Raw genomic sequence first — 27,899 nt, 5'->3', positions numbered from 1 at the left:
AATTGGTTTCAACAGGAAATACATAAACACAGTGTAGAAAAATTTGTCAAATTATTTTTTTCTCTCTCACTTTCTCAATATATGCATCAGAAAAGGTTAATTGCATTCAGTGGGAGGCTATACTTATTCAATCTTTGATTCTCATTTGTTCATGAATGTGGTGTTTATTAATATGTGTATACATGACTGATATCCCATCTCCCCTGAGCTTTTTAATTACAAACTCAGAGCAGCAGAACCACAACCCTGCTTATCTCAATTCAAATGATAGCGATTCACACCTTTCATTAATAAGTTGCTTTTTAGGGAAAGAAGAATGAAGATGCACATTTGCTCATAAGCAACTGAACTCTACAGTTGTGGTGTTGCATACAGTAAGCAAGATAAGCCCTAATTTACATAATTGCCATTTTGTCATTAGTCATCCCTAAAATAACCAATCGGCGAGCTGAATTTTGAGTGATTTGGATGTTAGAAATATTAAACTGGTTTTGCAAAGTCTTGCAGCATCTTTTGAAATATAACAAAAAGATCTCTAATAGGATTAGCGTGTATACATTTACATTCAAATCCCTCTGACAGTGCCTTGTTGAAGTGAAACTGTGGACAAAAAGCTTTGCTGGTTGCTACACAGTGGTGAATGCTAATTCATTAAATACACTTTTTAAAAGGCTTTTTAAAGCTTTGATGACTAAATCCTTTGATTTGGGGTTTTTATAGACAGTTATGGATGGTAACGATAATAAACCACTGCATAAATCACAGTGAGTATCTTTTCATAAATAAGGTCCAGTGCAAGATATTCAGCTTCTTGCAGAGTTTTTTTCTGGGGAAATTCCAATTTCGAGAAGCACTATCACCACTCGACAAAAACAATCTGGCCTCTCCTGTGCTTTCCTATCAGGTACTATTGGCTGATAGTGATGAAAAGGATCTGTTTGTTTTTTTTTCTTTTGCTATCTGTCTAAGGAAATAAATCAAGTCCTGAGGCCACTTTTAAATTTTATACTGCTATTGTCAAGAACCAGAGCTGATTGAGTGTTCATAACTGCTGGAATTTCCAACAAAACTAACCTGCAGGAGCTCTAAACTGATCACATGTCTGTGATTTAAAGAAAGTAAGCCTTAAAGGAACAGCTCATCCAAAAATGAAAATGTACTCACCCTCAGTATATCCAAGTTGTAGTAGACGAGTTTGTTTCTTCATCAGAACAGATTTGGAGAAATGATTATATCACTTGCTCAACAATGGATCCTTTGTAGTGAATGGGTGGCGTCAGAATGAGAGTCCAAACTGATGATAAAAACATTGCAATATTTGTTTATTTGTTTGGACTGTATAAACAGTGCTCGTTCTGTGCATATTTCTCTCCTGATTCAGACGAGTATACTTTTTCACAGGAGAAAGCAATATTATGGATAGATGAATGACTCATTTTAGCCGGAAAGCTTGAAGTTAAAAAACATCTTAATGATGGATTTGTTAATTAAAAACTTGCAGCTTTTTGCTTCACAATAAATTAATTGATGGACTGGAGTCGTGTGGATTACTTGTGGATTATTGTGATGTTTTTATCAGCTGTTTGGGATCTCATTTTGACGGCACCCATTCGCTGCAGAGGTGGGAAAATTTTGTAATGCTATATTTATCCTAATACATTCCAATAAGGACATCTTGGATACATTTTCAGCAATTTTTTTATTTTGGGTGAGCTATTGCTTTAAGTTCTCTTCAGGAAAACCCCACAGTCAGTCGCAACCCTTTTTCCAGCTTCAACATGTTGCATGTATTACTCTGAAGATTAATACATTCCGTGTCAGAGTTTGCGTTTTAATGGAGTGGCTCATCATTAGCTCTGTTAAAGCAGCCGCTGCTGAGTAGGGGGACTGTTAGGGCAGGGCAGACTGCTTTTTTACTGTCAACTTGAATACGTTCTTAGTTGTTAAACAGGCTGTTTGGGTCGCAGATACATTTTATAACATCTTATGTGCCTAAATCCAAATCTTGACCATTTTAATTAAAAACTGAACAAGCATTTCTGAGTTCTTAAACTGTTTTTGATCATTGAAAAGGGACACTTTCTTCTAATAACTCAATTTGTGACTCTAACTGACTGTATATGTATAAAAGCCTTTGATTTTGTGCTGACTTTCATGTTCTATAAGGATCAGCTGTCTGCAGTGTACTTCACATTAGCATGCTTAAGAGAGACTGATGTTCTGATAGCACATGTTTGATGAGATTATAGCATCAGGGAAAGGAATATTAATGCAAACGCATATGTACAGTATAAAAAAAAAACATTTCACATGCTTGTAAGTTTAAAGATGCATATATTCAAATATGGCAATGAGGAAACTCTTGTATGTAGGCTACCGGCACCTTCCATCAATGCAGTTGGAATTGATGCCTATCACTCTGCTGGTATGAAATGGAGAGACGCTGCCAAAATATTGTGATGACCATGCAGCTATTTTAGGCAACAGAAAGGGTCTGGCATTCATTGTGAATGCTTTCTTTATAATTGGAAGCAGCAAGAATAATATGAGATTAAGACTGATGCTTATCATCTATTAAATAAATATGCATTTATTTTATGCAAAACTCATGTACAGTATAATAAGCAATGTTTAAAAAGTATTTTAAGAAAAGGTACTTAATTTACCAAGAATTACATTTGTTTGGGTTTTATTTAAATATTTTATTTTATTGATTTTTTTTTTATTTTTATCATGTACATTGGATTGTTTTGGAAAAAAATAATGACGTGTAGGCACAATATCATGTTTTTTTGTGTGTTTTTTTTTTTTTTTTTTGTAATTGAATAAAAAAAACTTTTATTGTACTTAAACAAAATAAAATTAAAAATAAAATATAACCTTGTTTACAAATAATATACTTTTCCAGAATAGTTTTATGAATTTATAATGAATGAATGAATGAATGAATGATGTTTTTTTCTGAGAACGACTAAATATGTTGTAATTTTTTAAGCATGTTTTAATGCCTATTTTACTGTATAAAAAGACTAAATATGCAATTGGAAAAAGAGTTCCCCATCGGTAAATATGGTATGTGCTTATATTATTCTAAGAATTTTTTAAGAATAAAAATTGATTATTCCACACACATTATTACTCTACACCACACGTGTAAAACGAACTCAGGTTAACAATAACAGCTGAACACTGCGCACATTTTTAATGGTAAATACTAGATTTAATGGCGAGAAAACAGCGCGAGTGATTCCTCCATATTTAGATCGCGTCAAGTTTATTGATGAATGAAGTTAACATTTTTAAAGCCAGATAAACAGGGTGATTTTTCCTGAAAGAGGCTGGCTGGCTCGCACGAGCCGCGTATAAACCCTCGAATGAATTTATAGTGTCTGCATGCTTCGCTACTTCACTCCAATTGTCCGCAGGCTGCAGATGCTCATCGTCAATCCAGCACTGCAGGTGCAGTTAATGCTGGAGACGCTGATATAGTTCTGGCTACATATCCATCTCTTTGCTTGTTTCTTTTCCTCACAGAGAGCTTTTTTCTGCTTACCCCCCAGATTTTGCTGTAGTGCTGCCTCGTGAGGTGTTGGATTCATTGGATCCCGCAGTCTGACCGGCTTTGCGGTGCGTCTTCAAGAGCATCAACATTATCTTTAGTGGACATATGACGAACAGTTCCGTGTGCTGCCGCATCATGTTGACATAACTCTGCTGAAGAACTGAAATTAATGAATGGCCGGAGAAGAGCGATGATATGAATTAACTCTTTGATGTGGAGGGAAGCAGGAAAGAGGTTTTATACTGCATATACTGACGAGGAAACACGGGAATGAGGCTTTAAAACACGTTTCTCGTCGCTGTGAGTTTTCTTGTTGAAGTTGGCTTTGCTCAACCATGGGAAAATGAATCGGAATGGATATTCTGATAAGTGTTCCTTAGAGATGGATGCAAGATTTTCCAACCTTTCCCCTTTATGAATCTTTTCGTGGTGACTCTGGAAAGGTGGAGCGATCGGGAAAAGCTAATGACGGACCTATTAATCCATCAAGAGCACCAGAGGGGTTTGGAAACGTTTGGATGGAAATGTTTGCACCTTTTTCTGGTTTTATACGGAACTACTAATGCATAGTTGTGGATCTCTGCTGGAATCTCAATTGTCAGTATAGTGAAATGAATTCAAGGCTGTTAACATATTCGCTGTGATTTTTGCTTCTTTTTTTGCAAATATCCATCTTTTCTTCTGAAAGTATTCCGATCTAAATGGAATTAGTTGAGAAAGCCCTTTGTGAAAGGAATAGACATGATACATGGGAACAGGTTCCTTCACGGTGAGTCCAGCTGCCAGTTAACTTCTCTCTGTTCCATTTTACGCATGAGGTCTATCTGCATTTACCGGTCTGTCTCGCTTTATTCCTTTAGGAACTTTGAGTGTTATTGTAAACTGATTGAAATAATTGCATTTAATTTATTTAGAGTGATATGCAACTGCATATGCATCATGACACTATAGCATATATTTTCCCAGTTGTGTTGTTTTTTCTGGAAAATACAGCTCAAGTTGGTATCTGGTTTCTAGCTGGTCTAAAATGAATCATTAGCTGGTGCAGGTTGGTTATTAGTTGGTCTAAGCTGGTGATTTGGTGGTCCACAAGCTGGCAAACCATCATGGACAAGCAAAAAAATCATCTACAAGCTGATTAGGCTGGTTTTTAATGGTAGCTGGTTTCTAGCTGGCCTACAATGGTCATTAAATTAGTAATTAGCTAGTTCAAGTTGGTAGAGCGTCTTGGAACAGCAAAAAAACAACTGGTCGTATCAGTTTAAGATGGTTTGTAACTAGACAACCAGCCAGTGACCAGCTTGGACCAACTAGAAACCAGCTACCATATTTCAAAACAGCTACCAGCTTAAGCTGAATTCTTCTTTTTCTCCAAACGTGCAGTACATCCACTGCAAATCAGTCAGTTTGGAAAGTAAATGCAAAATAAAGACATAAATCAATAAATGCACTTTGTTTTTTGTTTTTTTTTTTTTTCTTTTGCATTAATTTTATGTACTGCATTAAAAACAAATAGAAAAAAAATTGCAGGTTTAGACCAAATTCTTTAAAGGATACAATTTCAGATCCTTGATTTTCAGCCATTCCTAAAATGCATTTTCAAATATACATTTAGCAGTTTAGTCCAGCATGAATATATGTAGGAATTGCACCCTTCGGTCCAGCTGTATGTTCATAATGAATCCACATAATTCTATGCTGTTTTGATCTTAAATCTTTTGTCGCAGTTGTTGCAGGTCTTCTCATGCTTGGGTTGTCTGGGGCAACAAAGAAGGAAGCAGGTAATGATGTTTTGTCACAGAATACCCACCCACTCTCCATCTCCATGTTTCCTGGCAATCTCTGACATTTGACTACTCTCTCTCTCTCTCTCAGTGAAAAACAATTCAGGAGTGCAGCCGGCAGGGCAGTGTGGAACCTGGGTGAAAGAACCAGAGGGAGGCCTCTTCACCTCACCCAATTACCCAAACAAATATCCTCCAGAGCGAGAATGCATCTACATCATTGAAGGTAAAAAAAGAAGAAAAAAAACCTTGTCTGAATAGTAAATGCAGGACACAAACAAATCTGTCATGTGACACTTGGATGGTGGGGGATGTTTTGAATTGTTCAGCAGCGCAGTGGCACTCAGAGTGAAAGATGCAGGAGCAATCAGTTGATTGTTAATCCTATGCAGCACCATTATGATGCTAATAAACACTAGTGTTTAATTTGCATTCATAACAGAAGGCTCTACAGATCAACAATCTCTCAATATCTGAACATTAATTTGATTATCGCAATTAGATTTCCACGAAAATGGGTAAAAATGGGGTTGTCTTTCAATCGCATCTGTTGGACTGCTAGCATGCTGTGCTGCTGCAAGCTAATAATCAAATTGAACTAAGAAGCTAGCAATTTTCTTGCAATTAGATGGTTTATATGTGATAATCTCTTTGCTGTTCTAATAAGATTACAAACGGTGCTGGTTAGATTACTTCAAATTAAAATAAATAATTTTAAAATAACAATTAAAATAAAACTCTAAAAAGATTTAGTGCATTTTGTGCATTTTAATGTTTTTGACAAAAGCCTTCCAAAAACATAGTATGCTATTATTACTATAATAATACATGGTTAAATAACCCACTGAGTAATAATTCAAATAAAAATAATGCTCATTGGTAGTTGATGCAATGTTTAATTGTTGAGAAAGTGTGTGTGCATATGTGTTTATGTAGTCAATAATAAAGTAACTGTAATCTGATTATTAAGAATGCAATATAATCTAATTACAAGTGCCTAATTTTTGGAATCTGATTACGTAATCCAGATTAAATGTAAACAGTCACTAGCACTGATTGCAAATATTATGAGATATATATAAGTTCTTTCATTCTTCCTTACAAATTTTTTGTAATTTTGTATGATTTCCATGATACAGTAGAAATAAATGCACATGAATGCAATCCATATCTCCAAAACTTTCTCTGTATACTAATATTGACTAACATACCCAACCCAATCTTGTGATGAAATGTAACTATTACATGAGGTGATTTTCATATGAATGTGATTCATACAGAAATGTACAGTTTTTAAGAAAAAAAACTTAATCGCAAAAGTCCATCCCTAAATCTAACCAGATTGGCCACCAGTTAACCTACCAAACCGTAGTTACGAATTGCCATGAGAGTGTGTTGGACATATGACATCATCCATCATAAATTACAGATGTTAGTCTTATTTTTTTTTTCTCCTTTGCAGCTCCCCCGAGACAATGCATTGATCTTTTCTTTGATGAAAAGTATTCAATAGAGCCTTCATGGGAATGTAAATTTGACCATATCGAAGTCCGGGACGGACCCTTTGGCTTTTCTCCAATAATTGGACGCTACTGCGGCCAGCAGAACCCTCCATATATCAGATCGAGCGGCCGTTACCTATGGATAAAATTTGTTGCAGATGGTGAATTGGAAGCGATGGGTTTTTCTGCGAGCTACAATTTCACAGCAGGTACATACAGTTTTATGCTCCCTTTATGCAGTGTCAGTAACGTTTACGATTGTGACAGATTGATTAATTATTAAACCAGCGAGTTTTTGGCTTTTGCTGATGTTCTTTTAGAGTTCTGGAACCGGTTTTCACTCACTGACCTCAGGGTATTGTTATCCTGTGCATGTCGACTTGAATTCCTGATGCAATCAGTAACTACTCTACAAAATCCATGCTGCTGATTCATATAGCGGTTATTGTAGGTCCATGTTGGTTCTGTCAATGATCCTAATCTGCAGTTGAGCTTATTAGTCATATTCAATTGTAGTAATAAAGAGCCTGTGTGTTCTAATTCATCAAAAACCTCTTAAATTGTTAACCTTGATCAGTTCTTAGTACCACAATGAATGCTGACAATCCTTCCCAGGACCTGATTTAGATGATAAAGATTGCCAATAAGACGCTAAGTGGTAACAACAACATCATTCCGCATATAATTGATTTCAATTACCCGTAAGGAATCCTTAGAAAATATGTAGCACTTTGCACAACGGTTTTTATCAGATGTCTCGTTCTTCACTGCTTTCTGCTCATCTGCCTTGATATAAAATTGAATCTCTGAAGTGAGTCTGAAAGGGCAAGTAATACTGTACCTGAGTTCAAGTGAGAGATGTTTGCGTAAATGGTGTGCAAATGGAACAGTGATAGATATTGTGTGAAGAATGCCAAAAGCAATATTTGAATAAAGCTGCAGCTAAAGTTGTAAATGCAGAAAAAATTCACAGAGTGGTCGAGCTTTAAGGGCCTTGCAGATGAATTGCACAGCTGTGGCACTGGGTGCAAGAAAAAGTAGCACACAATTGAAGGCAGCACTGATTTAAAGTCGTACTGTATCTGAGAAATGAGTTATGAGCCGTGGCTTTTTTTCCCATCCTATTGTGAGTCAGGAGGAAATACTTTCGCCAAGTTTGGAGAAACTGTTCAGCGTGAATGGATTCAGACTCTCGCTTCGCAACTTGCCAGGGAAGAAACACAGCTTCCTCTAGTCTTGATAAGGAATATCAGTGGCATATAATTTACATAATTAAGGAGATAAAAGTCCCTGAATTCACTTCCCTTGATGTTCCCCCAAAAAAGTGGAGAGCGCATCTGCTGTGCTGTAGCCAATGGTAACACATGCTAATGCAGAAGGTACAACAGATGAATGAAAATCAGGGGATGAGGAAGGCTAGAAATTGCATGTATTCATCTTCCTTGGTCTTTTTCACATTTTATCGCTACAGAAAGGAACATTACTGTATTTAACTGAAAATTTATGCTGCTTATTATCACAAAACGAACACTTAATCAAAGATGTGCCGGTCTGCAGAGTGAGAGTGGAGGAATTTATTGTATGTTCGTCATGCTGGGGCTCTGGGCGGCACGAGTTCTGAAATTTCCTGCATAAGACCTCATTAACACTGCACTTGCTTCATATCAAATCAAATAGATCAAGTGCAACTGAATTACGGCTCTGATCTCGAGACTTTTTATTTTAGTGCGGAGCAATGTGATCAATGTCAAATAGTTGTGAAAAATATCAGTTTGAAAGTGTGATTCAAGACCTGGAAAAGTCCCTGAATAAAAGGTTTGGAAACAGTGAATCATTGTGTTTCCTTTAGTGTGACCAGTGAAGTCAATTACTGAGCTAATGACTCTTATGAGCTGTTTTTTAATGAATCAGAAAGACACAGCATGACCTGCGAAGTCCAGCTGTCGAGCGAATGATTTTTGGGGTCTGGTTAGTTTATTAGAAATGTACAGTGCAGCTAGTGAAGTCCAATTCTCAAGTGATTGACTTTTATTTGAGCCGGTTAGTGGATCACAAACATACAGCGTGACTAGTGAAGTCCAGTTCTCTAGGGCATGAATCTTATGAGCTGATGCTATATAATGGATCAGAAACAGGCAGCATGACTAGGGTAGTCTGATTCTTGAACAAATGGCTCTTATTAGTGAATCAAATCTTTTTAGTGAATCAAAAACAAAAGGCTTGACCAGTGTATTATGACTGATCTGACTCACTTACTGAACAGCTGGACAAATTCATTTCATCTTGTCCAATCTCCATGAAAGAAGAAATAATACACTCTTATGTTGTTCTCATGTGAATAGTTCACCCAAAATAAAAATCCAGACATTATTTACTCTGGTGTTGTTCTAATGCCGAATGACTGACTTTCATTTAAAGACCCAAAAAGGAGAAATTTTAAAAATGTCCTGCTCGCACTCATCCATATAATGGTACTGAATAGAAACCAGCTTAAAACTTTAAATATAAAGAGACAAAAGTATAATAGAATGATTCCATATCTACCTGATTTCTCAAAATGATGCGCTTGTATGCTTTTCCTTGATTAGTCAGAGTGAACTGCTGCACTAATATTATAATAAGTCATTGGCAATGGCCAATGTCAGGATATTCGCTAAATAATCATTTCAATTTTGGTTTGTTTTTCACCAAACCTTATCATATTCATTCAGAACACTTGGAAAATTACGGCACTAGTTGCATTGGATCATTCTGTGTTACTTTTGCATCTTTTTACTTTTTACTGTCAACCCTTTCAGCCTTTGTTTACTATTTGAGTTAGAATAGTCTGCAAGGGCGCGGTTATAAATGCAGCAAGGCTGTAAAAGTAGACTGTTTGGCAAGTTTTTGTGTTTGGTGTGATGAAATGTAATGTCCCCAACAACATCTACAGTCTCATTTAGCTACTTGTTAACAACCACCTTTTTCCAGACACATAAAAGCTTTAAAAAGTCATGAGTAGGGTTAATGTATTTAATGTTGTAGAATAAAACATGAAAATATCATAAGCTTGTGTTAACCACAGACTTTATTTAAGCTATTTAAACCAAAAACCGATTCAAACAAACCATTGACTTCTGGACGATGGAATCAGAAGTGCCAAAATACTAACTTACTTCCAGGTTTTGGACAAAAATATGTAATTCTAGCAGCATACTATATGGATAAGTGCCAGAAGATTGTTTTTCCTTTTGTGGTCTTTAAAAGAAAGCATTAGAAGAACACCAGAGTGAGTAAATAATGACTAAATTGTCATTTTGGGTGAACTACCCCTTTAAGACTTCTCAAAAGAATCGTTAGTGTTACCAGACTCGTTTTGAAGAATCTAAAACCTAAATTGCTCACAATTCCCATCCCAAGTTGAATGTAATAACATCCTTAAAAAGTAATTGAAAATTATATAACGAACATAGATTTTACAGTTATCCTCAAATTGAAAGTGTTTAATTGGAATGTGTCTATGTGAATGTCTAAAATAAGGAAAGTGAAATATCCAGAAGTTGTGGGAATGCTATAAACCGCTGTAAATCTTGAACCTGGGCCACATGCATCCAAACATAGGTAGGATATTCGAACATCATTTGGTTTTAATGCTTGAGTTTCCCAATTTGGTTCTAAAGTAATTAAAGGTGTTTTCACTCAAGGTTAGTTTCATCTGAAATTGCAGATGCATGGCATAATCCGTTGCCGAAGCCAAACTTTGGATGGCTCAGTGATAGAAAAGTAGAATGATGTGCACACTGTGTGTAATTACTTCCTGATATCGTGTGAAAATAAAAATGGTTGTGAAGTCACTCTCCGCATTCAGATGCAATTATCATGCAGACGTTGTATAAGTTCATTCCAATAGTCAGATCTTGCTGTCTGTAGACTGACTTCCTCCCACTACGCTACTATATCTAACTGGATTAAGCAGTAAAAGCAGGACACTCAACGTTTAAAGCTTCACTGTGAACAGAGACTTTGTGACTATCATTTGTCCCTTACCTCCGTCCTCCTTCCCTCTGTCCATCTGTCCTTCTCTCCTTCTCACTATCTAGAAAACTCACACGCTCATTCTCCTGAGTCTCACTTCCTTGTCTCCTGGGCTTGACTGACCTTATTACCCCACCTCCTCTTTTCTAAGAGATAAAGCTGTGTTACCAGACAAGATCTGGCTGGGTTAAATAACAGGGAGAGCTGCTCCCCTCATGTGTCTTTCCCCAGGCCACTGGTTGTTTGAAGCCTTTGTCCCAGCTGTAAACAGACGCAGCAGTAATAAGAAAAACAAGATGGACTAAAAAGCATTTCAGGGACTGCTTTCTTGATCCAGTGGCCATTTAATAACCTTGTTTGGGGAAGCCTCGTGTGGCCTTTTCCTCTTTTCATTTTCAATAGGTTTGTCGAAAGCAGGGAAAAGAAAGAGGAAGCTGAATGCAGGAGCTGAGAGCGGTCCCTAAGATCCCAATGTTGAAACGCAGTCAGGGCCAATTAATAAATATAGTTCTGTGCCTTCTTGTGTTTTATGTTTTTTTTTTTTGCTGTCACAAAATAGTGAAATGATGGATATTAAACAAATACAAATTCTGACTTTATATGTTTTGAGAAACACAAAATTTAGATTTTTTTTTGTACATACAGTAAATGTCAGTGGATTTAGAGAAAATAAAGTCATATATACCAAAGTTGTTATTGTTAACTATGCCTAAAACTAATTAAAATATATTTTTAACCAAAATAAAGCTGAAATAAAGTAAAATATATCATAAAAAATTAAATGAACGATTGTGGCAACTAACTGAAAATAAGTTCAAACTGAAGAACTAAAATGACTAAAACTAAAATAGAAATAAAAAATAAATTCAAGCTATATATATTAAAAGATAATTAAAAATGGCAAAAGAACATAAAAAATGACTAAAACATATACAATATACAAGACAAAACATATACAAGACAAAATATTAATAAATGCTCCAATAGTTTATAAATAATAAATAACACATATTTAATACACGTATGTCCATACAATAGATCTCAATATCTTCAACATATCTTTTGTGTTCTGCAGAAGAAAGTTATATAGGTTTGGAATGATGTGAAGGTGAACTATCCCTTTAAACAGGCCATTTATAGAGATATCTTGAGGGTTAAGAAGGAGCAGGCTTGTCTTTAATACCTGGACAAAGCTTTTGGTTTCGAATGGAGGGGCTGCAACACCAAAAGCTGTTTTAGATTAGGGCTTTGTTTAAATTGAGTGTTAAGACCCTTTTTCCAACAGATTGGTGGAGATTTGGCCTTCTGTATAGCCACCATTATCAGTGCATAAAACCCTGGATTTAACACAAATTATGATTGCAGATCCCGGTCATCATTATCGCTGCCGCTCTAATAAGACTCGACTGCCCTGCGGCTGGTGTGGCTTGATTTTCACTGCACTGAGGCGTCACACAAGCCCAGAAGTCATAAACAGCTAATTTTAACTTCCAAAGAGCAACTGTTGACAGATATAGGGCCAAATACAAGACCATTAATTAACAGGTCTCACTACCATCACGGCACATGCTAGTTCTTTGTGAAAGGAAAATAAAAAACCGTGCAATACTGATATAATATGACATACATTTATTCCAGCAACTACGAAGTGTGATCATTGTCAATTATTAGCTATATAGGGATGAAATGTGTGTTTAAAAGTTATATATAAATGTGTTGTATTACACATTTAATGTTATGTATGTAGGTTATTGAACAATGTATAGTGGTGGGGATTTTTCAGCGAGGTTACATTGGGACGCCAGTAGGTAGCAACAAGTGTTTTATGAGTGAATCGTTTAATCATTCATATTTGTTCAACCCAGTAATTAATTCAAGAATAAAACAAACATTTGTGTTTATTACTGAGTCATTGAATTACTCAACCAGTTTTTCAAAAACTGATTCAATCAGGATCAAAACAAGTATGTGTCTTCTTGATGAATAAGTCATTGAACTACTCAGCTATTCGTTCAAAAAACAAATTCATTCAGAAAATAAAATGATACTATTGTGTGTAGCTCTGAGATGCAACAATGGATTTGCCTTGGTTTGGAATAGTTTTTTTTTTGTGGACAATAGAATTAGGCACAGCTGAGTTAAGGCTTGCTCAAAATTCTGTGTAAAGATGTAATGGTGCATAAAGTCCGGACTAAATTAAGCCTGACCTGACCCAGTTCAGCCCGCAGGATCAAAGCATACAGTTGTATTTCCTGTGTAAGTGCATTCATGCCACCTCTGAGCAGCATTGGACTAGAACATAGTCTATGTAAAGACACCTAATGCCACTTCAGAAGCACTTCTGTGCTGTCTTTTACAGAGTAAATTTGGCATACAATTACTCACTATTAACTTCTTGTTTATTGAACTGCTGAATAAAAGTCTAAAACCAACAGTTTGTTGACATTACATTAAACCAAAGAAATTTATATTTTTCATGTTATGACCTTTCATATACAAGTGTCTTTCTCTGCATTTGAATCTCTCATATGGTTGTATTTACTATGCTGTGCATGTTGTTGTATACTTACTCAAATATTATTAGCATTCACAGCACTCATAACTGCATGCGTCTTGGTCCTAACAAATAATATTCAACTCTATTTGCACATGTAGAGGATGTAGCAAAACCAGAAATAAGTAATCCCAAGTGCAATAATTCTGATAAGGCCGTGATGTACTGGAGATATTTAATCTTCTAATTTGTGGACTCGAGATCGTATTGAATTTAAATCATTCTAACGACATCTGAGATTAGAAAAGGGAGCTGGATATATGGCCCCTCTGTGCACAAGAACCTGGCTATATTATTGAGGTGTGATGGATTCAAACCGAAAAATTGAAAATTGAACTCAGGGAATGAACTTTCGGGACATTCAGGTGGCCACATTTCACCACCGCCTACCTGATTTTCTCAGGTCCGATAAAGTCTAGGGATGGAGAAGTCCTCTGTGCAATCGACATTTCAGGCTCTGGAAGGTTGAATAGATTTACTGAAGTCCTTGACTTGGCAAAATTTCATCTCGAGGCACAATAATCAGTCATTATTATTTCAAGATGGTTCATGTCCTCCCATCTATTAATGTTGAGGGAAGGGACTGGTAATTAGTGGAGAAACTAAACAAATGAAGGCAGAGTAGCAAATTGATGTGGACTTTGCATGACTGGTAGTAGATGAAGGAAGGTAAACAAAATATCAGTTCTAATTGTGATTGCATAAGCATTTTTTGCTTGAGTCAATTGGACAATTCAATGCAAATTAACAGTCGCGTCCTAGGATTGAAAGGAGTCAAATGCTTTTCCTGCAATGCCTAGAATATGTGAATCACACACTTTAACGTGCCAGCATTTATTAGCCATTATGATGTCTTGGAAGCTTGGGGTGGAAAATTGCATGCTTTGTGTTTTGCTTCAGATGTTACAACGAGGAAAAATCAGAGGCGCACACGTAATGCTGCTCCCTTCAGAAAATGGATTCTGCTCTGGGTGGTTGAGTATAAGGAATAAAAAACGTGGGTTTCCACTGTGAAAGAACCTAAAGTCAGCACAGCATAAATTTCATTCGAGGAGTGCAAACACAGTGAGGAATCTGAATGAGAAAAACTTGTAGATGAATTCATGTATCTTTGAAAACATCACCCTGAACATATCCTCCATTTCAAAGGAACTTGTTGAACAATAAAAAAGCACTTTGGCGGTGCTTTGATGATCTTGGCCTGCTCATGTGTGCATATGAATATGTATAAATTTATTCTAAAATATTTTAAAATACATTTCATAGATACAATGACTTGGATGACTGAGCTCTCCTACACAGTAAAAAAAAAAAAATACTATTTTAATCTCTACTTTAAAATGTTTAATTCAAAGTTTGATTCAATGTGTTACTTGACATTTCTTTGTAATTATTTGTGAAATTAACTAGCAAGTTTTGAGTTAATAATGGTTTCAGCTTCAATTTCTTTTTCAATGTATGATGAGTATGTTTTTTTAAATTCTGAATTAAAATAGTTTTGATGTTTTTGGGGGCATAAAGTAAAAAAAAAAAAAAGTCAGGGTGATTCAACTGTGCTGATATCACAAAAAAATAAAAAATAATTAAATTTTTTTTATTATTGACAAGAAAATCTAAAACGTATTTTGGCATTATATTTTATTGGTATTTCTTAGAAAATAATTGAATAAATGTGTGTGTGTGTGTGTGTGTGTGTGTGTGCGTTTTTGTGAAAAGTCAGGACATAAATTTGTATAATGACAAAGGTATGACATAGGTATTACAAGGTGAAGGTGACATCTCAGGACATTGACCCATGTCCCCACTTTTCAAAACGCTTATAAATCACTCAGAATGAGGTTTTTTTGGGGAAAGTTGAAATGCACAGTCTCCTGTAAGGGGTAGGTTTAGGTGTAGGGTTGGTGTAGGACAATAGCACATACAGTAAGTACACTATAAAAACCATTACGCCTATGGGATGTCCCCACTTTTCACAAAAACGAACATTTGTGTGTGTGTGTGTGTGTGTGTGTGTGTGTGTGTGTGTATATAAGTACACTAAATCAGACCCTCGTGACTATGTTCAGGTCAATAGATCTCTTAAAATATCACATAAACTTTTTTATGAAAAGGGAAGATTAGAGTAGTAAAATGTAATAATATTTATAAACAAATAACTTAAGATTTTAAATACTTTATTGCATCTTAAAAAAATATATATATATATATATATATATATATACTCTTATATGTAGCTTGCATGCTTGTTTATGTTTTTTTTTTTTTTCTAATTTATCTTGGCTGCTTATCAAAAAACTCATTGTGCCTTGTCATGAAAGATCCAGATATGCCACACAGTCGAGTGTGGAGATGCTTGGAGCAGATCTAATTTGCTAAAGTAATGCTATCAGACTGAGCTGTTTGGCACAAGCACACACGGACAAGGTGGAAAAGAACGCCGGGGCTCCTGCTCGTGTTGTTTATCTCCTCCAGACTTATTTGGCTGTTTGCATGGTTTCGCTAACGGGGAGCCAGGTGCAGTCTAGACCGGTTAATGGAGCATTGAATTGGTTTTAAAAAGCAGTACTTTTTTGTAATTTGGAAAACGCTTGTCTTTGTAAATTGTATTATGAATAACGTCAATTTTGTCAGGTTTTATGTTTAGTGTGGATTTTTAACATAACATAATATAGGCTGATGCAGAAATAATGTGGTTGTTCTCTGTAGTAGAGCTCAATGGACTGTGTTACATTACACACTGGCTGCGGTACAGAGGTCATTCCAGAAGCACAGAATGTGCACAGGCTTATCGAACCTTGCCTTTCACTCAAGGGAGATCTACTGTGTTTTTCTCAGCCACCAACCAAAACTTAAAGAATTCAATGGTAAACGTTATTTAGCCGCCAACATTTTTATCTCCCTTTCCTGACCTGTTTTTTTCCCCTCTCTCTACTAAAGCCAATTACCCCCCCCCCCCCCCCCAAATCAATATGTGGACTAACTGTGCTTGCAGTCAGATGGTGCGAGAGTGAGTGACAGGAGGAGTGAGCGAGAGAGAGAGATCTCACCACTTCTAAAGACTATGAATTTGCTTGACAAGTGCAATTTTCTTCTTTCCCATGTCAACATATTCGGAACAAGGCAAGTTGGAGAAAGGCATTATGAAAGGCTTGTCTCTTTTAAAAAAATGTTTTAAATAAATAAAAATAAATAAATAAATAAAGCGTCTTAAAGTGTTATTCAATTTGATCTTTTTGTTACAACGAAAAGGTTAGGTCAGGTTGAAAAATATTGTGGTTAAACATGATATTTATAAATTAATGATAATTATAAATTAATCCATGAAATGTTTTAAATACTTTGAATTAAAAAAATATATACATATTTAATACCATTTGAAAACAATGATAAAGAGGTGTTCACTCACATGTATTTAATGTGTAAGCAAAATTTGTTATTACATTTACATTTAGACCACATGACATTTTAGAGGCATTAAACATGACATTTCAAGAGTCAATTTCTAAAAACCTGGCTTTTTCCCCCCTTTTCCTTATTGCAAGCACTCGTAAATGTCATATGACCCACATACAGGTTTAGAAATATTTTTGAAACAAAATGTGGTGTTAACAGCAATTTGACTGGATAAAAAAAAATGTCCCCCTTAGAAAAATTCATATATAATTTGATTCATTTTTGGGAGTACGGTAACATATAATAATAATAATAATAATAATAATAATACAATGCAACACAGTGCATATGTCAATCAGTATGCAATTTGAATCATCATCAAAAAAAAAAAAAAATCACCAGTTCTGTCACCTAATCTGAACTACATTTCCCATCATCCCTCCTGCTGCTCACCTGCACATTGTCACCAATCATCCAGTCACAATCATCAGCTGTCTTCAGTATTCAGCATCCAGTTCCTTGTCTCCAGTCTCCAGCTCCGTGTCTCCATTTCCAAGTGCCGTGTGTTCATCCTACAAGAAAAGGAAGGAAAGCGTTTACCTCTTCATCTGTGTGTGTGTGCGCATTTTTGTGACAAACAAGGACATAAATTTGTATAATGACAAGGGTATGACATAGGTATTACAAGGAGAAGGTGACTTTTCAGGACATTACCCCATGTCACCATTTTTCAAAAGGCTTATAAATCATACAGAATGATTTTTTATTTTTTTTTGTTGAGAAAGTAAAAATGCGCAGTTTCCTGTTTTAGACGTAGGGCGATAGAAAATACGGTTTGTACAGTATAAAAACCATTACGCCTGTGGAATGTCCCCACAATTCACAAAACTGTGCGTGTTTGTGTGTTGTGTGTGTCATCTCACCTGTCTGATCATCCTCCTGCTGAATCTTCTATGCTTACCTGATCACCCATCGCCTTATCCATGCTGTTGTGTTCAATAAAGCCTGCTTGAACTTTACTTACCATCTCTCTCTGGTCTGTGTACCCCTGACAATTTCATAGTCAGATGTCAAGCTTCTCTTAATTTAAATACTAAATTCATTTCATTATAGTAAACTTAATCTTTTATTTAATTAAAATTTGAAGCACGGTTGAAATTTATCCATACAAGAACATTTGTACACTTGACTAATAGTTTAATAGACTAGAGCTTAAAACCCTTTGGTCACTATGAAATCTTCTTGTTTTCCTGTGTTCTTTAATGACATAATTTTCCTGTGTACTGTTCCTTTCAGGTTCCAATTAAATAATTTTGGCAACTTTGAATTTGGTAAACTCTTGCTGATTACCTTTTCTTTCCTCTCTCAGTTGTGCCATTTTCTCTATAGGTGCTCTCTCTCTTTTCTTTTTCTGTCTCTCTTTTTTTTATGGTGTTTCAAGCCCAGCAGCTGGAAAGCCCATGCTCAATTTAACCACATACAACATTCATCTCTTTACCCGTCCATTCATAATGGCTTGCCTACAGTGTGCTTTATTATTGTTCCCTTGCTAATCCTTACACCCATTTAGCCGTAAAGAGGAACTTATACTGCGAGGCTGTGAGTACAGGAGTGTTCATCCTGATATCCCTGAACATGCTGCAGAAACGTGCTAGCATGTCATAAAGGAGAAAGATTTAGGTGAGATTTACAGTGTTGCCCCTGGCCCTGTACGCAGTTTGATTAAAATCTTTATAATTGCTATATATAAGTTTTGATTTGCCATAATGGCTTTTGCAGTGGCAAGGTGAAAGCAGGTTCAAAGAGCTTTGATATGGATACTGAAAAGATGAATGCTTGATGCTAGTGGACAGAGTGACAAGTTTGCAAAATGGCTAGTGATTTGTGTTTGGTAATATATATATATATATATATATATATATATATATATATATATATATAATAATAATAATAAAATAGATTCATTTGGGGCATTTCTTCGGGAACTCTGATTAATGTGATATAATTATAAATTACTCAGGATTAGTCAGTGACACATGTAATTAATTGAAGTTAAGTAAAAAATTATAAAATAGACTACCGTTCATATTTATTTATGCATCAAGTTTGCATTAAATTAATCTAAAGTGAACAATTTTTCAAATAAATGCTGCTCTTTTAAACTTTTTATTCATCTAACAATCCGGGAAAAAAATGTATCATGGTAAATAGTTCTCATTATTATCAGTGCTTTCCACAGAATTATTTTTGTGGACAGCATTGATAACAATAATAAATATATCACTAAATCAGCATATTACAATGATTTCTGAATGATAATGTGGAATTCAGCTTTCCATCACAGGAATAAATAACATTTATTAAAATAGAAAACAGTTTTTATTTATTTATTTAAATTTAAATTGTATCTTAAATTGTAATACTTCACAATATTACTGCTTTTTTCTGTATTTTTGCTAAAATAAATGCAGCCTTAGTGAGTATGAGTTTGTGTATTTTTAATGTTTTTTTGTACATTTATTAATAAATAGAAAAAATATTAGTATCATTGATCCATCTTCTATACCTACTAATATACCTATTATCAAGTTATAGAAAAGTGTTGGATGTACCCACAGTTTCCATCAAGCTTTAAAGTTCACAATATTCGATTTTTGTTAGAGGCTGTTAAGTGCTTTCTGTAAGCTTTTCATAGCGCAGTGTCACAGGGTTAAATCTGCCATTCGCGTTTTTATCAAAGCTTTCTCTCTCCAGCATTCATGAGGCCAAAAATGTCTGGACTCGTCCGCATCTCATTCATAGTCATGATGGCACTCGGCCTGGTGAGGTCAGGGCCCTGCTAAATATTATCCCATGCGACCTGCTCTCCCCTGCAGCTATGAGGACCAGGCCGCTTTTAGCATTTTATTGGGCTCTAAGGCTTCCAGCTAAAGGTTGACATCTTTTGATACCCTAAAAGTATCTGCTACGCAAGGTGCGCCAACACGTATCGAATCCACTGCAGCACTTTTTGCCGCTGCTTACTTTATTAATTGATCTCACGGCACCTTTTGTTCTTGGAGGGGTTTCAGAGTGTGACATTTTCACCATTTGTGTGGGAGTTTGTGTGTTTGATTAAGGCTGGCAACATTTGTTTATGCAAGCACAAATTGTTAGTTATGCGGCCATTTGCCGATTTCTCCTTGGCCACTGACCGTTAAGCGTGCAAGTCCAGAAAGTCAATTATACCAAGCTTTCCCAGTGGGAATATTAACTTCCTAGAGCGGAACGACGTGGCTGCAGATCATGTGAGCTCATCGTCTCTGGCACACAAACACTAAACAAGCCACTGAACAATATGGCTCCACTGACTTTTTATTTTCTGTTTGCCAGGCTCAATTAATCACACCAGTCACACGGAAATCCTCCTCTCCTCTTTTATTATATCCCGTCCCTGAAAATGCAGAGCTGTTCAGAGAGAAAAATGGGGAAAGAGGGGGGAAAAACAAAAAGTACCATGGCTCTGTAGAGGAGCGAAGTGTCTGATAACAGTTCCGTGCTAGTGTGCTTCCCTAAGGCCCTGTTCCCTCTGAATATTCATGGCGCTTGGCAAGAAATCCTGCACCATTTGTAAAAAGGACAACTATCAGTTTTCAACTCTGACCATAAAATGGGCCAGTGTGCCTTCACAGATTCATCTAAATAATACTCTGTGAACCAGAACAAGAAAATTGGTCTGTGACGATCATTATTATGATCATTATTTCGATATGACCAAAATGTTATATCATGAGTAATTTTATTTCACGGTAACGATATATATATAACAATATAGTTATTTTTGCTTTAAATAGGGTCTTTATGATATCAACATTTTTGATACCATGGAAATTTCATTATTCTAGTCACCAGTGTCAATATCATAAACTAATACTAGCCTAAAAAAAAAAAAAAGGTCACTGAAAACAAGTAAACAGTCAGTGATTAAATAAGAAACGAATTGCAAGCACAAAGAAATACAGTATAACAAATAATTAAGAAATGCTACATACATTGTATAAAGTAAATGTGTAAAACACTGCATATTCTTCACTGTGTAAATTAAATATATATTTCTTTTTATTAAAGTTACAAAAGTGATTTAGTCAAGAGCAGTGAGAAATTTTCTCTCTTTTATTGTTTGATTAACATCAATGACAGACAGTAGGACTGTTAGACTGCTGTCACTTTAAGAGCTGCCCGGATCCAGTATACTGTCAAACGTGTAACAGTATATTATATTTTAAATAGTTTTTGAAATAAGTCTCACCAATGCTCACCAAGGTTGCATTTATTTGATCAAAATCCAGTGAAACAGTGTGAAATATTATTAAAATTAATAACCGTTTTCTTTTTTTAATCAATTTTAAAATGTAATTTACTCCTGTGATGGCAAAGCTGAGAGGCTTTCAGAAACCTCATATCTCAGGTCTTCAGTTTCACATGATGCTTCAAATTTATTATTATTATTTTTATTTTATTTTATTTTATTTCCACAGAATTATTTGATGAACAAAACCTTTTTTTTTTATTTGTAACATTCTAAATGTATTTAGTCAATCTTAATCTATTGTATTGTATTGCATCTTTGCTGAATAAAAATAATAAGAAAATTAATAAGAAAAAAAAATAATAAGAACATTTCTTTGAAAAATTCCAAAAATTATATAAATAGACAAATATATTAAGCCATTTGTAGATTGTTCTACAATCTCTCCCTGGACACTGATTGTTCAACCAGTGACAGACAGTGGGCATTGTTCAGGAAACCTGTTACAAAAACAAATCATTATTTTTGCATATTTGGTTATTGAGGCTTGTGGTGCCAAAATCACACAGTCAAATTTTAGAAACATGTATGGCACTGTCCTTCCCTTTTTGCCTTAAATTAAAATTTCATGCAGTTGAATGTCTAATTTTTATTTGGGAGAATGTCCAGGAAAAGCATTCTGTTTATTCAATGGAAACGCTATTCATTACAAGACAAGGTGTTTGGAGAATATAGGTAATCATATTTGATTCTCATATTATTATAATTAGACACAGTTCATTATAAGAAGACCACACATCCTTTACCAAAACTGGAGGTTACTAAAGTATTTTACCATTTGCAACCCATTTTTTACTTCTTAAATGCGATGCATTTCTGAGTGAAACTCAGAAATACAAGTCAGTTGTTTATTCTATCCATCAGGAACTGATTGGATCCTGAAAAGTGGCTATGCAATGAATGTCAGAATGGAGCCCAGACTGAATGTGAGGTTGCTAAAACAATGTCAAAGCTATTTGACTAATAGCCCACAAAAGTGACATCAGCCGAAAAAGAAAGTTGTTTCAAAGTAGAGCAAGTCATCGCTTTGATTAAAGACTAAGAAACAGTATTTTTGTTTGGCTGCCGATGAATTGTTCACAACAAGACCAGTAAGAATGAAAATAGGGTTAACTTCATGCTGACTCCGAGTGTAGCCATATTTTTTGGAAAACAGACTTTAAATGCCAAACCAAGCTAGGCTTTAGTTTGATGTAGGTATCACACTGATGGTAGCTTGTATGCTTTATAAAACAGCCCAAAGCATTGGGGGCTTTCTTTTGGATTTTTACTTTACAAGGCCTGTTTCAAAATTGATTCAACGTCAATCTGGTTGTTGACTTGCACTAGGGAGCAGGATTGAATTGTTCACATGAACAGTTTGACTGGGGGCACAGCCAGAAACACTGAACAGGCTCCTACCCTGTCATCTAAGGAGAGAGGACTCTGCAGTGGATTTAAGTTCAGGCTTGGTAAACCCGCAGCTAGCCCTTAGATACACAGCCTCCAGCGTACCGCTGAACTGAGGAATAGACTTGCTGTTCCAACCGAACCTCCCAGCATGCATCAAACGACTGCCGATTCAATATGTATTATTATGAGGCACGCTGTAGGAGTTTGGGTGAGCACGAGGGCTCTCTATGTTATTATATATTTTTCGTAGCAGATGATTTGATCTACAATGCAGGACGACTAATTCAATGCTAATGAAGTCTTTAAATGAGGTCAGGTAAAAATCCCTTTGTGCAAGCATAGATTTTCCAGCTGACATTATGTCATATAAGCAATGTTGTTTGGTCTCTCGGTTGATTTTGATTGCTTTGTGCATCAATCTTTCTTGAATCCACGCCCCTTTGATTGATTATACACACTGGAGGGGAGAGTGTTATTGGATCGAGCTCTTCAACCCACACTGTGTAATTCTATAACGTACCTCATTAGTATTCATATGCATTCATATGTAAAGTGCGGCTTTAGTACACATAAACTGAAGTCAACATATGGACATCTTCTAAAACATATCCTAATACTGCTTATTTTAGTGTTATTTTTAGACTATATACCGCTACACCAACAGGAACTTTAAAGACATTGCATTCTAAATACATAGACATTAAAGGGTCATGAAACCCTAAAACACATTTTTTGAGATGTTAACATATATGCACAGGTTGCACATCAGTGAAAACAATAATAGCACTCATTATGCCTATTTTGAAGGGAAAATTTTTGGAGCCATTCCGTTCTTAAAAAAGCAAAGTTGAACCAACGTCATGAAAAGTGACGTGTATATGCGTTAATTTGGAGTGGTGATTGGCTGCCGAGGCTGAAGAGGACACATCTGCGTCATCGGTTTTCTGAGCTTTTCTGAGTATTATTCATGAGAATGAAGGTGGCACCTATCCGTTGTTGTTTGTTTTTTCTTTCTTTCTCTGTTCATATTTTAATATTCATTTGTCGGTATAATGAGCGTGTTGTAGGTCTGTGTTTTATTGGTTGTTTTCTCCCCTCTTCCCAACCTCTTCACTCCCACTTTTCCACAGCTTTATATGCCATTTTTTTTTAGTCTTTATCAAATCTGAGGTGGGAATGACCAGTGCTAAGACAGGGGGGTTTCATGACACTTTAATATGGAGTTGGTCCCCCCTTTGCCGCTATAGCAGCTTGCACTCTTCTAGGAAGGCTTTTCACAAGATTTTGGAGTGTTTCTGTGGGAATTTTTGCTTGTTCATCCAGTAGAGCAATTTTGAGGTCAGGCACTGATGTTGAGCAAGAAGGCCTGGCTCGCAATCTCTGTTCCAATTCATTCCAAAGGTGTTCAATGGGTTAAGGTCAGGGCTCTTTGTGGGCCAGTCAAGTTCTTCTGCACCAAACACATCCATCCATGCTGGTAAAGGGACTTTCCCTAACTGTTCCCATAAAGTTGGAAACATAGCATTGTCCAAAATGTCTTGGTATGCTGAAGTATTAAGATTTCCCTTCAATGGAAGAAAGTGGCCATGAGTAACCCCTGAAAAACAGCCCCAAACCATTATCACCTCCACCAAACATTATAGCTGGCACAATGTAGTCAGACAGGTAAAATTCTCATGGCATTCGCCAAACCCAGACTCTCCCATCAGGCTGCCAAAAAGAGAAGCTTGATTTGTCACCCCACAGAACAGGTTTCCACTGCTCCAGAGTCCAGTGGCGGCAAGCTTTACAGCACTCCATCCACCATGTTACTTTGTACTTAGTGATGTGAGCCTTGTATGTAAACCAATTCCATGAAGCTCTCGCCGCACCGTTTTTGTGCTGATATAATGCCAGTGGAAGTGGAATCAGCAGAGCATTGACGACATTTGCGCACCATGCACTAGCATTGCTTTTCTGATTTTATGGCTGAGTTGCTGCTGTTCCATTTTCCAATTATAACACTTAGAGTTGACCGTGGAATAGTCCTATCTAGCAGGGATGAAGTTTCACAAACTGACTGGTGATTCTATCACCATCACGCTTGAATTCACTAAGCTCTTCAGAACGACTCATATTTTTTCCACAAAAGTTTGTAAATGCAGACTACATGGCTATATGCTTGATCTCTGACTGAAACACCTAAATTAAATAATTAAGAGGTGTGTCCCAAAGCTTTTTTGTGTTTTGATTCACTACACAGAATGGCTCATCAGAGTCATTTATTTTGTATTAAGCACTATGTTTTGATGTACTAAAAAGAACTGACTTGAAAGAAAAAAAAAACTGACTTCTAGTTCAGAAAGTTTTGGCCAGTCTTTTTGTACATCTCTAAAGTTGATTATAATATATTATGCATTTCATTGTCTATCTAAACATGCACAAAAATATGTGTATGCACTTATACAAATACCTATATGAATATAATTGAGATCACGTTGATTGAACACTATGATGCTTTACATTTTAAAAAAAACCATTTTGATCTTATTTGCAATGCACCTGCCTTCTTTACATTAGATTTTAATCTAGTCAGCTTTCATCTTGCTTTTTTGTTCTGATATATTGCTACTAGAATTAAAAAGAGCTTTACTGTGTAAAATGACCCCACCTGCTTGGAGGCTGATTGTATTAGGAATATAAACTGTATTATATGGCTATCATTTATGATGTGGCTGAAAATAGAACCACTAGATGTCTATTAGTACTAATTATGATACAATAGCAATCTCTCTATATAAGCGAACATTGTGCTTGACTTATTTACTAAGATGAACAGAATGATTTATGCAAAGCTTTAAAAACATAATGCGTGATTGAAGATTGCTTGTTACTGATGGCTTTGTTCTTTTCTTAAGCATCTTTGTTATCTCAAGGAGTTAAATGTGATAAACAACAGCTCAGGTGGAAGACTGCATGCCTAACAGATATGCAGAATCCATCTGAATGTCTCCCACGGCTCTGCTGATCAAATTAAAGATTGTAAACCATAAGGAACAGGAATGCCCTTCACAGTCTCACTGTAGCAAGGTTAATTCTGGAAACATCACCACATACGACTGCAGAGCCAATATGAATTTATGCATAAACACTATTGCCACTGTTTAATATGGATAAAGATCAATAAGTGTTCTTTGTTGTTGTTGTTGTTGTTGTTTTTTGTTTGTTTGTTTTTTCAGCTACACATTTAATCAAAATTTTTATTTTATTTTTTAAAGAAAAGATTACCTTTATTCAGCAAGGATGCATTATTGACAGTAAAGACATTTATAATGTTACAACATATTTTATTTCAAATAAATGCTGTTCTTTTAAACTTCCTATCCGTCAAAGCAGTACAACTGTTTTCAACATTGATAACAATAATAAATATTTCTTGAGCACAAATCATCATATCAGAATAATTTCTGAAGGACAATGTGAGACTGCTGAACATTCAGCTTTGCTTCACAGGGAAATATTGAAAACAGTTATTTTAAAACTGTTTTCTAATACTTCATTTAGTCGTTCAGTCATTTAGCAGACGCTTTTATCCAAAGCGACTTACAAATGAGGACAATAGAAGCAATCAAAACCAACAAAAGAACAACAACATGCAGGTGATATGACAAGTCTCAGTTAGCCTAATGCAGTACACGTAGAAAGTTTTTTTTATTTATTTTTTATTTTTGAAGAAAACGAATAGAATATAGAAAAAAGAAACCTAGTGTTTTTTTTTGTTGTTGTTTGTTTGTTTGTTTTTATAAGAAACAAGTAGATAGAATAGAAAAAAGAGCTACTGTTAGTTTTTCAAGAAAAGCTGGCAGTTAGAGAATAGATATGCAATTGATAGAGGGTCAAGTGTGTGTGTGTGTGTGTGTGTGTGTTTAAATAAAAAGAAGACAGATAGATAAAATAGAATTAGAATAGAGAGTTCTAGAGTTACTTAGAGGATCAAATAAAGATGGAAGAGATGTGTTTTTAGCCGTTTCTTGAAGATGGCTAAGGATTCAGCTGCTAGGATTGAGTTGGGCAAGTCATTCCACCAGCTGGGAACAGTTAATGGAACAAGTCTGTGAAAGTGATTTTGTGCCTCTTTGGGATGGCACAATAATGCGTCGTTCAATTGCAGAACACAAGCTTCTAGAGGGCACATTGGTCTGAAGTACTGATTTTAGGTAAAGGGGTGCAGAGCCAGAGGTGGTTTTGTAGGCAAACATCAATGCCTTCAGTTTAATGCGAGCAGCAATTGGTGCAAATTGATGAACAGAGGTGTGACGTGCGTTCTTTTTGGCTCATTAAAGATTAATCTTGCAGCTGCATTTTGGATTAATTGTAGAGGTTTGATGGAACTGGCTGGAAGACCTGCCAAGAGAGCATTGCAATGGTCAAGTCTGGACAGAACAAGAGCTTGAACAAGGAGTTGTGTTGCATGGTCCGAAACAAAGGGCCTAATCTTCCTAATATTGTATAAAGCAAATCTGCAGGACCGGGCAGTTTTAGCAATGTGGTCTGAGAAATTCAGCTTATCATCAATCACAACTCCAAGGTTTCTGGCTGTTTTTGAAGGAGTTATGGTTGATGAGCCTAACTGGAAGGTGAAATTGTGATGAAGTGATGGGTTTGCTGAAACTACAAGCAGTTCTGTCTTAGCTAGGTTGAGTTGAAGGTGATGGTCCTTCATCCAGCAAAAAATGTCTGTTAGACATGCTGAGATGCGAGCAGCTATCATCGGATCATGTGTCATCAGCATAGCAGTGATATGAAAAGCCATGTTTCTGAATGACAGAACCTAGTGATGCCATGTAGACAGAGAAGAGAAGTGGTTGAAGAACTGAGCCCTGAGGCACCCCAGTAGCTAGATGTTGCGACTTGGATACCTCACCTCTCCAAGATACCTTGAAGGACCTACACTCTGACAAATAAAGGTACAAAAGCTGTCACTGGGGCGGTACCTTTTCAAAAGGTACACTTTTGTACCTATTAGGTTCAAATATGTACACTTTAAGTACTAATATGTACCTTAAATGTAATAAAATTGACCCTTTAGGTACAAACATGCACCTTTTGAAAAGGTACCACCCCAGTGACAGCTTTTGTACCTTTATTTCTGAGAGTGTATCTGAGAGGTAAGATTCAAACCACTGGAGTTGGTTCCTGAGATGCCCTTTCTCAATAGGGTTGACAGGAGGATCTGGTGGTTAACCATATCAAAAGCAGTGGACAGATCCAGTAAGATAAGTAGTGAAGTACTTAAATAGGTACTTCACCATATTACTGTTCTTAATGAATGTCTTCAAACACATTAAACAAGTCTTACTGACCTCAATCT

General features: G+C 35.9%; 1 protein-coding gene across 4 annotated transcripts in view; it reads left to right on the top strand.

Annotated features, from left to right (window-relative positions):
* The first annotated feature begins 3,412 nt into the window (after positions 1-3,412).
* The window catches only part of neto1l (neuropilin (NRP) and tolloid (TLL)-like 1, like), an 89,729-nt gene continuing 65,242 nt past the window's right edge, over positions 3,413-27,899 (top strand). For 2 of the 4 annotated variants that reach the window (XM_058764642.1, XM_058764643.1), the window contains exons 1-4: positions 3,492-4,331; positions 5,290-5,343; positions 5,438-5,572; positions 6,809-7,057. In XM_058764642.1, the coding sequence (XP_058620625.1) occupies positions 4,304-4,331; positions 5,290-5,343; positions 5,438-5,572; positions 6,809-7,057 (466 nt within the window). In that variant the 5' untranslated portion in view covers positions 3,492-4,303. Of the gene's footprint in view, positions 3,460-3,491; positions 4,332-5,289; positions 5,344-5,437; positions 5,573-6,808; positions 7,058-27,899 lie in introns of those variants that run through there. The other 2 variants (XM_058764644.1, XM_058764645.1) reach the window with 2 other exon arrangements.

Source organism: Onychostoma macrolepis, chromosome 24, assembly GCF_012432095.1.
Source record: "Onychostoma macrolepis isolate SWU-2019 chromosome 24, ASM1243209v1, whole genome shotgun sequence".
Taxonomy (NCBI): Eukaryota; Metazoa; Chordata; class Actinopteri; order Cypriniformes; family Cyprinidae; genus Onychostoma; species Onychostoma macrolepis.
This window is presented reverse-complemented; position numbering and strand designations above follow the sequence as displayed.